Source organism: Euphorbia lathyris, chromosome 1 (assembly GCF_963576675.1).
Source record: "Euphorbia lathyris chromosome 1, ddEupLath1.1, whole genome shotgun sequence".
Classification (NCBI taxonomy): domain Eukaryota; kingdom Viridiplantae; phylum Streptophyta; class Magnoliopsida; order Malpighiales; family Euphorbiaceae; genus Euphorbia; species Euphorbia lathyris.
In genome coordinates, this window is record NC_088910.1 from 83,235,552 (window position 1) to 83,248,768 (window position 13,217).

The 13,217-nt window shown below is 38.7% G+C and overlaps 1 protein-coding gene across 1 annotated transcript; it reads left to right on the top strand.

Annotated features, from left to right (window-relative positions):
* Positions 1 to 5,179: 5,179 nt before the first annotated feature.
* LOC136203938 (uncharacterized) lies at positions 5,180 to 8,439 on the top strand. Its single transcript, XM_065995154.1, has 2 exons — positions 5,180 to 5,921; positions 8,096 to 8,439. The coding sequence occupies exon 1, from the start codon at positions 5,343 to 5,345 to the stop codon at positions 5,916 to 5,918; it is 576 nt and encodes a 191-aa protein (XP_065851226.1). The 5' UTR covers positions 5,180 to 5,342; the 3' UTR covers positions 5,919 to 5,921; positions 8,096 to 8,439.
* The last annotated feature ends 4,778 nt before the right edge of the window (positions 8,440 to 13,217 follow it).

Below are 13,217 nucleotides of genomic sequence, written 5' to 3' on the forward strand. Positions count from 1 at the left end.
TTTCAAGTACCTCAAAATCAATTTCACTGCTTCCCAATGTTGTTTCCCTGGATTACTCATGTACCTGCTCACAACTCCCAATGCATGGGCTAAATCCGGCCTTGTGCCTACCATAGCATACATGAGACTTCTAATAGTGGAGGCATAGGGAACCTTTGCCATATGAGCTCTCTCTTCTTCTGTTGAGGGTGACTGTTCTTTGCATAATTTGAAGTGACAAGCCAGCGGTGTACTGACAGGTTTTGCACCATCCATATTGAATCTGCGCAAAACTTTCTTCACATACTCTTCTTAAGATAACTCCAAAGTACCTTGCACCCTATCTCTTGAGATTTTCATTCCTAGGATTTGCTTTGCAGCTCCCAAATCCTTTATGGAAAAAGTTTCTGACATCTTCATTTTTAACTTGTCAGTTTCCCTCTTATCTGCCCCTGTAATTAACATGTCATCTACATACAATAGCAAAATTGTGTAATGACTTCCAGAATTTTTAATATAACAGCAGTGATCAGCTTGACATCTCAGAAAACCATTATCAATCATAAAACCGTCAAACTTCTTATACCACTGTCTCGGAGCTTGACACCTTCCTTTTGCTGATATCCTTTCACAACAAGCCTTGCCTTGTACCTTGTAGAGCCGTCATGTTCTTCTTTTAACCGAAATAACCATCTGTTTTGTAAGGCTTTCTTTCCTGGTGGTAGTTTTGTCAACTCCCACGTATTATTAGACAATAGAGAATTCATTTCTTCTTTCATGGCTAACTCCCACTTGCTAGAATCATCCACATGTACTGCCTCATCAAAGGTTTCTGGATCGCCTTTGTCGGTCAATAAAATGTAATTAAGTGCAGGAGAATACCTCTGAGGTGGTCTGATGCTTCTAGAAGATCTTCTTAAGGTAACCTCAGGAGTACGTGGCTCCTCTTCTATGATCACCTCTTTATTTTCATGCCTTGGCATATTAACTTGAATTTCAGGGAGAATTATTTCTGACTTTTTAACTTCAGAATCAGCTTGTACAACTTCTGCCAAGCTGTCCTTGTACAAGACTTGCTCATTGAAGATCACATCCTTGCTCGTTATGATCTTCCGATTTTCGTTATCCCAAAAGCGATAGACAAACTCAATTTCATTATAGCCAATAAAATAACACCTCTTTGATTTAGCATCAAGCTTAGACCTATCTGCAGAATCCACATGAATGTAAGATAAACAACTAAACACTTTTAGAAAAGAAAGGTTTACCTCTTTCCCACTCCATACTTCTTCTGGTATCTTGAAATCAAGCGGGCTTGAGGGACCTCTGTTTATCAAGTAAGCTGCAGTGTTAACTGCATCTGCCCAAAAGTATTTTGGCAAACTTGCATGTAACCTCATACTTCTATTCATCCACTCAGCTATCCCATTTTGTTGAGGTGTGCTTGGGATAGTTTTCTCCATCTTGATGCCCATCTGTGCACAATACTTCTTGAATTCACTATTTTCCTATTCTCCACCATTATCAGATCTCAGGCACTTCACCTTTAAATTCATCTCATTTTCTACTAAAGCTTTCCATTTCCTGAAGGTATCAAACACATCAGATTTATTTTTGAGGAAGTAAACCCATACCTTTCTGCTTGAGTCATATATGAATGTAACATAGTATTTTGAACCTCCAAGGGATGGCACAAGAGATGACCCCCAAACGTCCGTGTGAACCAACTCCAACTTTGTTTCTCTAGGCTTTCTTCCACCATTCAAAAAACTCACCTTTTTCTGTTTGCCAAAGATGCAGCTTTCACATATGCAATGTTCTACACCTTTCAAGTCAGGGAGTTTACCTTTTGATAGCATCAACTTCATCCCTTTTTCACTCATGTGACCAAGTCTACAGTGCCATAGACTTGAGTTTACACCTGCATCAATAGCTGCCAGAGTATCTTTGCAATTAGTGGTCATGTACAAAGTACCAGTTTTATTACCTCGAGCAACAACGATTGCTCCTTTGCTGACTTTCCAAGATCCATTAGTAAAGTGCACACTGTGACCTGCTTCATCAAGCTGTCCAACTGAAATAAGGTTCTTTGTTAACCTAGGCACATGTCTTACTTGGTTGATTTTCCACACCGTTCCATTTTCTAGCTTCAAATGAACATCACCTATTCCGGCTATCTCCAATGGCTCACCATCTGTGAGATACACCTTCTCGTAGTTTCCAATTGAATAGTTCTCCATGATTTTCACGGTTTGATGTCGTATGAAAAGAAGCACCTGAATCTAATACCCAAGATTCAATAGAACAATCAACAGATAAAAGTAAGGCATCTTGTACCTCATCAACTACAACATTTGCAGCTTTCTTATTGTCTTCCTTCTTTGGAAGTCTACATTTAGCCTTCACATGTCCGGGCTTTCCATAATTCCAGCACTCCAATTTCCATCCATTTCTTGATTTGGATCTACCATGCCTCAACTTCGATCTACCTCGTCCTCGATTAGAATTCCTTTCATTGCTTCTACCTCTATTTTCAACATTTAAGGCAGAACTTGTCGATGTACCTTCACCGGAATCAATCCTTCGCACTTTTTCAGCAAGAATTCGATCCCTTACATCACTAAATGACAATTTTCCTTTGCCAACAGAATTACTAACCGCAGCCCTCATAGGCTCCCAACTATTAGGTAATGAAGCCAAAAGAATTAAAGCATGTACCTCATCATCAAAGGTAATATCAACCGATGTTAGTTGAGTAACAATGGTATTGAACTCGTTTATATGTTCTGCAACTGAAGAACTATCACCCATTCTTAAATTGAATAACTTTTTCATCAGATGTACCTTGTTATTTGCGGAAGGCTTCTCGTACATATCTGATAAAAGTCTCATCATACATTCCGTGTTAGCGTCAATCTGATTACGCCTAACACTTGTCGATCGAGAAGTTCCCAATCCTCTTGGCTCATGTCTACTGGTTTCACTTCTGAAAGCGGCAAGTGCATCTTTTTGCTATACATATAGTCTATAATCTGTAATCTCCAGAATGAAAAGTCAGTTCCATCAAACTTGTTTATTCCAGAACTTATTCCGTCTAACCCTGTCATTGTCCAAACCAGATAGCTCTGATACCAGTTGTTAGGAATTTGAAAAAAAAAACGATCACAATACCAAATTCCTCTTCTAGGACACAACGGCAAAACGCGAAAATAAAACACGGAATATAGAACTAAACAAACAAGAAAGAACACAAGAATTCTTACAAGGTTCACCACAAAACAATGGCTAATCCTTGGAGCTACTGCAAGAAGCTCCTTGCACTATATGAGAATGGAGTACAAGTATTACAACACTCAATCACTCACTCACTACCCAAAACCCAAGTACACCCTACTCAGTTTTGATCACACACACAATTTACACAGATGTGCAGAGTGAGAATTCCTGCAATACTTCTAAGCAAACACTCTCAGCCTTTTACAACTCTTCTCTCTTCATTCTCCAGAAATATGGAGTCTATTTATAGGAAACAAAGAACCCTATAAATAGAATGTGATGCTTTGTAATCTCCATCTTCAATTAATGTGTCATAGAGATCAAGGTAACCTTTTAACTTCTTGACTAGGTTCAAAGCATAATCCTCCGTCTTCTTGATATTAAATGCTTCATTTATTATGCACATAAAAACATACATGCACCAATTTCCAACAATATGCAGTCTCATACTACTTTTAGAATCAAATTACAATCATTCGTTTTAATTTTTTATTCATAGATTTAATACTTCTCCCAATAAAAATCATAATTGGTGTTCATTTGATATTAGATATTACAAGACTGCGGCTGCATTCTTGCTTAGTTGATATACTGTTAATTCAAGCATATTAACATGAATATTCTGTGTATAACCTTAATATCATCATTTAAACTCTAAGAATAATTTTACTAAAAATGACACATCGACATTTAAACTCGAGCTTCTTAGTAATGTGCACTGATTGCCCACTTGAGGCTCGTTAATGGAATTTGGTTTAAAAAAATATAAATTATATTATATTTTTAATCATTAAAAAGGATGAAGTGATACCTCAGCTCCATCACTACTGTTTTATAATATATATAGATTTGATTATGGGTGGCGGATTAGTGTCTATTCGTGATTCTAAACCTAACTCAAAAAAATAGTGTATCATATTGGTATCAATCCAAATGAATTCCATGTAAATTTACTATAAAGTTTAATTCTTATATAATAATACTTCTTAAAGGAAAAGAATATAATACTAATTTTGAATATTTATTATTTGATTAATAATCTAAGTCTGATTATTAAAAAGTTTGAATTAAAATTTATTTAATATCTCTAATTCGTTAATATTATGTCCGTTGTATAACAAATTACATCTAATTTTATTATTTTTGTTACCTTTATAAATGACAATCATGTGTAAAAATATGAAAAAATATAATAATAATTTGAATTATTTATATTATTTTTATATTAGTAGATGAATACTAACCAACCTACAAATTTATATCTCACTTTGTGTCTATAAAAAAATGAATGGTTAAAACACTAACTTACCAAATTTATATAGATTCCATATGGTGTTATCCTATGTTATACATGATTGTTACCTCTATTTGAAGGCTAACTTAGCGTTGGCTTTGACAGTAAGGAGTTAAATCTCTATTTGCTTAATTTAACCTACTTGTTAGTTTTTTTTTTTTTTAAGAGCTTTTTAGTTACCCAAAAGAAAAACAATCTAAGTAGTAATTTGAAGAGAAATTTACATGGAATTACAAGTTTTAAAAGGTATTTAGATCAGCCTTATTTTTTAATTTTATCAATTGAAAAAATCTTCTTTTCATTTTGTCAAATCCTAACACCCACGTTTTTATCTGAAGTAGAAAATAAGTAACTGTTTTTTTTTTAAATAAAAAGAATCAGTAACTGTTTGATATTTGTAAAATAAATTTTGATGTTTTTGATATATTAAGAATTAGTTTATCAATATTGATTAAATGCTAATATTATTATTAGTATATATAACTTTTATGTAAAGAACCCTAATTTGAACTTGCATATAAAGCCATGCTATTTATAAATTTGGACCCAAAAAATAAGCTGGGCCATAGAGAACTTGGCCCATTACATTTATCAGAGTGTACCAAAAGCCTCATTCCGGTGGGGGTGGTAGGGTTTATGCTTTTACCATATGCTACACTCTGTTTTTAATGCTTGGAAGCCATGAAAGTTCTGATCTCTTCTTCCACTTCCTGTTATGATCGTATAAGGAACAACACTATCTGAATTAAATACGCAATTGAATACGTACTAACTTCTTGCATTCAATTCGAAAATGAGGCATTTACGTTCCATTTCTCCTCATCTGTCAAGAATCCACAAAACCCTCCTTCAGAACCCTTCCCTCCATCCTCAATCAACACTTAAAACCCCTAATTTCACTCGTCAATGTGCTTCCGCTGCTCAAGAAACAAATACACCACCCGCATCTGATAGAGTTAGTGGTCTTGTCGATGAAATTTCCCAACTAACACTTATCGAAATCTCCGACCTAACCGAGGTTCTACGCAACAAATTGGATATCAATGATATGCCTGTAATGGCGATGATGATGCCTGGAATGGGATTTAGTGGACTGAAAGGTGCCGGGAAGGGAGCTGGTGCTGCGGCAGCCAAGGGAGAGGAGAAGGTGGAGAAGACGGCGTTCGATGTCAAGCTCGAAGGATTCGATGCAGCTGCGAAGATCAAGGTGATTAAGGAAGTGAGAGGGTTTACTGATTTGGGGCTGAAGGATGCAAAGGACTTGGTAGAGAAGGCTCCCACCCTTTTGAAGAAAGGAGTGACTAAAGAGGAAGCAGAGAAGATTATTGAGAAAATGAAGGCGATTGGCGCCAAAGTTTCCATGGAATGAGGGGTGAGTCTTCTGTATTTGTCTACCTTATTTTGGTTTCAAACAATCAAATTCGCAAAGCATAAAGTTCTGTGGAAAAAATTTACAAGTTGATCTTAAAATTTAGTCATCTTTAGGATTGCATTCATTTGATGGCGAAATTAGCTGTTAATTAGCTTGCGTTATCTCTTACTTGGAGACATGAACCAGAGATATTTTGTTACTTGGAGACCTGAACGAGAGAGAACATTGACTAGTGTAACCAACCTCTAGTTTTATCATCTGGAGATTTTCTTTTAGTATATGTCTATTAGCATAAATCATAGTTGTCAAATCGAAATTCGACTCGGGAACCGAAACCCTCATTTTGTGAACCGAAACCCTCATTTTGTGAATTGTGACTCGTGAATAGAATGGTAAGCCTCTGTTTAAATTCATAATATTATAAAAAATAAAATATTTACCATGTTGAACTCAAAATAATATCAAATACTAGTCTAGAAATGCAATTTTAATATCAAAAAAGAAATTATATCAACCAAGTACTTACAATTTAAATCCAATGGAAATACAATCCTAATAAAACTAATTCACAAATCGGATTCTGTTTAGTAATAACTTAATGGAGATGGAGAGTTTGAATTTCTACTCTGTTTTTTTTGCCTTGTTGTCAGCTTTTTTTTTTTTTTTTTTTAAAATTGCGCACAATGCGCTTACATTAAAGAAGAAAAAAAAATCTCCACCAGACCCGGATGTGATTCGAACCCATGACCTCCCAAGGCATAGGTAAGCTCTCAACCACTAGGCTAAGAGTTTCACCGCACCTTGTTGTCAGCTTGATAATGATGGAATGGAGCTAGTTTGAGTTGATGATGTGATAAATAATAATCGGACTAGAGGAGAGTGAGTTTAGTAGTTACTGTTGTTGAAGTTTTTGATGAGCGGTGATGAAAATCCGGCTCGAAATAGAGCTGAATTGAATTGTATGATTCGAATAGTGAATCGTAAGATTATGTTATAATTTAGATTCTCCCTATCTATTCGGCTTGAAATAAAGCGGAATCGAATCGAATTGTAAGATTCTAATAACAGTGGCCTAAACTAATTGAGTGAATGGAGAGATACAACTTGACATTTGTGGCTCTACTATTTAACATGGACATTATTCAAAAATAAGAAATTGAGTCTTGCAAGAAGGACATTAAGAAGTGATTATCCATTTCACTTTGTTCTTATATCCAATTTTGGTTATGAAAATTTACTATTAGCTGCACATTATGACAGCAACCAGCATTGAATTTGTCACGGTTCATGTTCTTAGCAACCCTCTCAAAATCTGTGTATATTGCATAGTTATTAAAGGCGCACCTCGGCTAAGGCTCCAGCCTTAGCGCCTCTGGAGCCCAAAGGCGGGTGCGGTCAGTCAGGCTCGCCTCAGCTACCTTAGGGTATTTTAGGGTTGAGGGTATTTAGGGTTTTGAGGGTATTTTAGGGTTAGGGTATTTTAGGGTTTTTTAAGTTCAGAAAATAAAAGAAAAGCATGGATAGACAAAGATCGACAGTTTTTACTCCAGATATCGCAACAGTTAACTCATGCCTTAGTAGTTAACTAGAACTTAACTCATGCATTTTGTGGTTTTATTGTTGTTATTTGACTATTTGTGATTATTTGTGACTAATATTATGAATTTATGATATTTTTTTTTTGTGTGCGCCTCGAGTCGCTCGGGCGTGCGCCTTAAGTTGCGCCTTGCGCCAAGGCTCCAGGACCCCCCTTGCGCCTTGCACCTTTAATAACTATGGTATATTGGTATATTAGAGTAGAATATGATTGTGCTGCACTTGTTGATGTTGGACTAATGTATTCTTGGTATGTGGAGAAGGATTTATAATATGGGATCAGTATTCCAGTCAAGCTTCTGATGACCTTATTGTCGCAAGCAACTTGATAGTTTTAGTTGTCAATTTAAAATCATGTGCGGAGTCTGTATAAGGCTTAGGTCTTGAAGTATGGCATTAGCAATGGAGTCTTGGAGAACCATAATAAAGCAGAAGGGTTATATACTAAGTATGATATCTGAAAACTGGTTTGGCGAACGCAATTGTAATTGTCAGTGCCTTATTTTTTTCTGTGAATATTGAATTTTCAGTCTACTGATGAAACAGTTGCTGTAATCTCTTGTTTTTGTTTTGTTTAGGCTATGTCCAGGGATAATGGATTAAAGAAGAAAAACCTTGTTGAAATCAGAGATAAATCTTGCTGATATTGTGGCAGATGATGAATAGTAACACAGATTTCAACAGGTTAGAAACCAAGCTTATTCTTTTGAATTGGAAGAAGCTTGTCATTATTTGTCAATTTTGACGGAGTTGGCTTTACTTCCTGATGCTTAGGGTTGGCTGTTGTAGAATTAGATACATGGAGTACTCAATCAGTTGTATATTTAGGTATTGCAATTGTTTGATCTCAGTGCAAGAACAACTTTCTTTACGAACAATCAAGAATAAATTAATAGAATTGAAGAGGGTTTGGTTTGTTTAATTGGAAACCCAAAGAAAATTTGAACCTGGACGTGTAATCATTGTGGATTATAAAGCTTAGTATGTGATAATGATATATTTTAAATCTTTGAAAATTTGAGAAAAATGGTTTCCCTTAAAATATCTCGTAGGGCTTATTACAACTAGAGTTACAAATATTTACAGGTAAACTAGACTCATTGCCTCTTAGGTCTTACCTTCATTGCCTTTTACTAATATAAAACTCCATTGTAAAAGTAAACAATTGCAAAATGCAAAAATTTAAGAATTAAAGTTGTTTAGAACTACATTCTTCATGGAACCATCGCTTTCGATTTTTCAAATCATCGTTTTTAGAGTTTTCTCTTTAAATCGCTCTCTTTTTCAACACTTAAATAACCTCAAAATAGGAAATTTCAATAACTAAAATTGCTTAGAATATTATTTAACCTGTGAAACTCCACTTAAATACATACTAAAGTCATACAAGTTGAAGGAAAGAAAAAGAATCACAAAGGTTATAAAAGGAACATCCGAAAGAAAAACTATAAATCACATACTTTCATAAATTCAAATTCGCAGCGTTATTGCTGTAATTCAATCTTCGTCATTTGAGTATTTTCGTACAATCGGATTTGAGTTTTTTTTCTATTTTTTTTATTGCTATCATGTAGATCTAGTGATCTACAAATAAAATAAAATGTTTCTGTTCTTACTAAACTCAAAAAAGTTATAAATGAAAAAATTATAGCTAACATATGTAAATCAGGCATAAAAAGAAATCTGATGAGATATATGGATTTCAATCAAAATGAAACCACTAATAGAGAAAAATACATAAGAAGTGTGAGGATGGACATATAGATGAGACGAGGAAGAGGGAAAACAATTGGTTTCCTCTTTCCTTTTCAAGTAGATCTAGTTATACTTTTCTCGAAGGAGACATCATTTCTGTTGTAACCGATGAAAATAAATGGAAGGAGAGAAGATTGATGACTAATTGACACAGATTGGGTTTGAGGCATAGTTTTCAATCGCAAACTATCAAAGGTATTCTCAAACTAAACTTGAAGGAGTTGTGACACTCTCAAAATTCATGAGCTAAACTCGTAGAAATTAAAAATCCCCATTGATAAGAGGTTATATATTAGGTGATTAGGAATATGGGTTAAACAAAACCCACCTAAACGCATCAGCTAAGGCCTGCAGGTCCATAAGCCCACTGCATCACATAATCACTATATAAAGAGACCCCTAACCCCCAATGAACATGTCTGAACACTCCCTCTTTACTTTAATACTCGAACTTACTTTCTTTCTTGCTTACTGATTTGGCCGTCAGAGTGTTCCCAGAGACCGCACCCAGCGCATGGACGTAAAGAACCTCGAAGATCACATGCTACCCCACATCTCCATTATTTGGTGTAGTGAACGTGGAGAGCAAGTGACCTTCGGACGAAATAGAATCAACCGTTAAGAATGGGCGACTCGCAAGCGATAACTCCTGTAAAATAGATGCTGGTTACGGGCGCCAGAACCTCCAACAGCAGGCAGGAGGAACCGCTCCTAAGCCCCGTGGTTGCACCACTAAACCTAAATCCCCTACTCGTAGAAGTAGGGCCGGAGGAGGAAGAGGCTAGCACTGCCGATCAGTTGGTTAATTTCATACGAAGCTTTCAAACTACATAAGTCGTTCAAACCGCAACACAAATGAAAATTATCAAGCAACAAAGGAGCCTGCTGGAAGAAAACGCAAAGATCTGGCAGTTCCTCAAAAGTAAAATCGGCGTGGCGGAGCAACTTTTCTCCCTTGGCTCTTTAGACGTGGCGGAGCTTGGAACCATGCGGCCACCGACCCACTCCAGATCACTGCAAACACGTCGGGGCAGTTGGCGCCCATCAGCTGACATGCTACCCGAACTATGGCACCCTAGGAGGTGGAAGACTTGATGAAGTCCAAAATCCAGTGATTCCTCGGTAAGCGAGCCTTGGGCGAGGTCACGGAAGGAAACGCCACCTCTAGCAAGACACCTCTAGTTCACCGGATCATTGGCACTCGTTTTTCAAGAGATTGGAAGGCGCCCCCTAGCATACTACTCGGGAATCGAAGACCCCAATGATCACGTATCCTCCTTCCTGAGCACCATTAACCTATACTTGAAAGATGATGACATAATGTGCAAGGTGTTCCCTACAACTCTCTTCGGAAGCACACAAGAATGGTACCGTGGATCGCACCTAAATCAATCGACTCTTTTGACCTCTTGAAAGGCCTTTTCTTGTCAAGATTTGCAGTGGCGGCGAAGGTTAGAAAAATCAGCTCCGACCTCAATTATCTGCGATGGAACCACTCAGAAACTTCTTGTCAAGATTTCACCATCTGGCCTCTCAGGTCAAAGGTTTGAATTTGGAAGTCGCCCACGACGCATTGGCAAATGGCACCTCTTGTGAACCCCTCAAGCAAAAATGTTTCCGCAAGATGCCTCAATCTTTTGAGGAGCTGATGGCTATGGCCCAAACTTTCGTTCGATATGACGACTGGGACCGCCCTCCGGGGTATGAAGAATCTGAAAAAGACAAGGATAAGGGCGGCTCCAAGCGAGAGGATAAGGGGAAACTTTCGTAGAGCCAAGAGACAACACAAGAAGCAGGAGAGACGAAGCTCTAACACCATATCAACCTCGGAGAGAGCCTGACCATGCCGAAGGTAGGAGCGCACCCAAACACGACAGAGCCCTATGAAGAGAAGTGCATTACACTGATCGCGGCACTCACTAGCACTCGCACAGAAGAGGGCATCAACAACCTCCATTTGAAAAGGCGTTAAGGCCTCAGATCGACAAGGAACAATACTGCAAGTATCACAAATCCACCGGGCACCTACAGAGAACTGCAACTAGCTGCAGAAAGAGATTGAGAAGCTCCTCGAGCTCGGGGCCCCGCCCAGAGCTGCCCGACAACCAGAGCCGTCCCACAGGCCATGTGACCCAGCACCCATGTAAGAAGACAACAAGAGGGCACGATACTAGGGAAAATCCAAGTTATATATGGAGAGAGCTCCTGCCCATGGCGGAGCCTCCACCTCCTCCAGCAAAAGAAAAGACGCCAACGTGATATTGACAGTACAACCCCCGCTCCATACACCGTACTCAGAGGCTCTGGTGGTCACCATAGCAATAGCAAATTTCAATGTCCACAGGATCCTGGTGGACACCGGAAGTTTTGTCAACCTTCTGAATCTGAGAGCAATGGCAGCCATGAAAGGCCACACGACTGGTATCTGGGAAGGAACTTTCCCCTTGGTCGGTCTGTCTGACATCGAAGTCTTCATCCAAGGAATGATCTCTCTACCCATCATCTTCTCAAAAGGAGTGAAGGAGACAGTGCTGGAACCTGAATGGGTGGTGGTCGACATTCCTTTGGACTATAACGCCATCCTTGGGTGGCCACTACTATCGGCGACGGAGGCCTCGATAAACATCGCGAGCCTGAAACTTACCGTGCTAAGTGCAGATGGTGTCATTAATATGCCGACAACAGGCAGTTGGCAAAGAAGATTCACTGGCAAACCACTCACCCCTGGGCCACTATGTGCATCGACGGTGACCTGATGGACATGAAAGGATACAATCCGCTCCCTATTGAGCCAATAGAGGACTACTTTGTCTCTGATGGGTACGTCATGAAGTTCAGCACTAAATTGCCAACCGAGCTAGAGGCTTCGATCAAGACGGTGCTCAGCAATAATGCGAAAATTTTCGGCCTGGAGCACCGTGGACATCACTGGGATCTCCCCGAAACACACCATACACAAGCTTGACATATACCCCACCTACACCCTCATCAAGCAGAAGAAGCATCTACATGTCAAGGACAAGCAGCTAGCGATCAAAGCAGAAATCGGCACACTCCTGATTGTAAATTTTATTAGGAAGGTACATTATCCCGATTAGCTTTCTAATGTTGTACTAGTTGATCAGAAAGTTGGTCAAAAAATCTTATCACAATTTGACGCCATTACTGGATTCCAACAAATCCCGATGGACCCGACCGACGCGGAGAAAACATCTTTCGTCACCTACGAAGGCATTTAATGCTACAACCTAATGCCATTCGATTTAAAAAACAACAGGGCCACGTATCAACGTCTGATCGACAAAATGTTCACCAACTTCACGGGCAAGACTGTACAAGTCTACATTGATGTCATGATCATCCTCAGCATGAGCAAAGCAGACCACCCGTAAAACCTTGCGCTCAACCCGGGGAAGTGCTTCTTCGACATTTGGTCCAGTAAATTCTTGGGCTACATAGTTTTCGAACGAGCAATTGAGCCCAATTGAGATAAGGTAGCCGCCATCCTAGCGATGACTGCATCAAGAACACTACAAGAGGTACAAAGGCTCAACGGACGACTCATCGCCTTAGGAAGATTCATATTCCGTTCAGCACAAAGATGCATACCTTTCTACAAAGTCCTTAAGAAAGAGCACGTTTTCCTATGGAACACATAATGCCAGAAAGCCTTCGAAGCAATCAAGGTTTTTCTCGCTTCGCCACCACTCCTGACAGCGCCCACACCAACCAAAGACCTTCATCTATATTTTACGGTCGTCGAGGAAACAATGGCGATAGTCTTGGTCCAAACAAAGGACAACGAAGTCTTCGCCATCTACTTCTTAAGTCGCATTCTTAAGGGCGCGAAGCTGTGGTACTCTGATGTCGAGAAAGCTCTGTTCGCTATCTCCCATGCTACAGAGCGCCATATTTAAGCAATGTAATCCATAAAGTACCTGGAAA

What these genes read in the sequence shown, in the direction of transcription:
- LOC136203938 (XM_065995154.1), top strand. Translation starts at nt 5,343, where the DNA reads ATGAGGCATTTACGTTCCATTTCTCCTCATCTGTCAAGAATCCACAAA.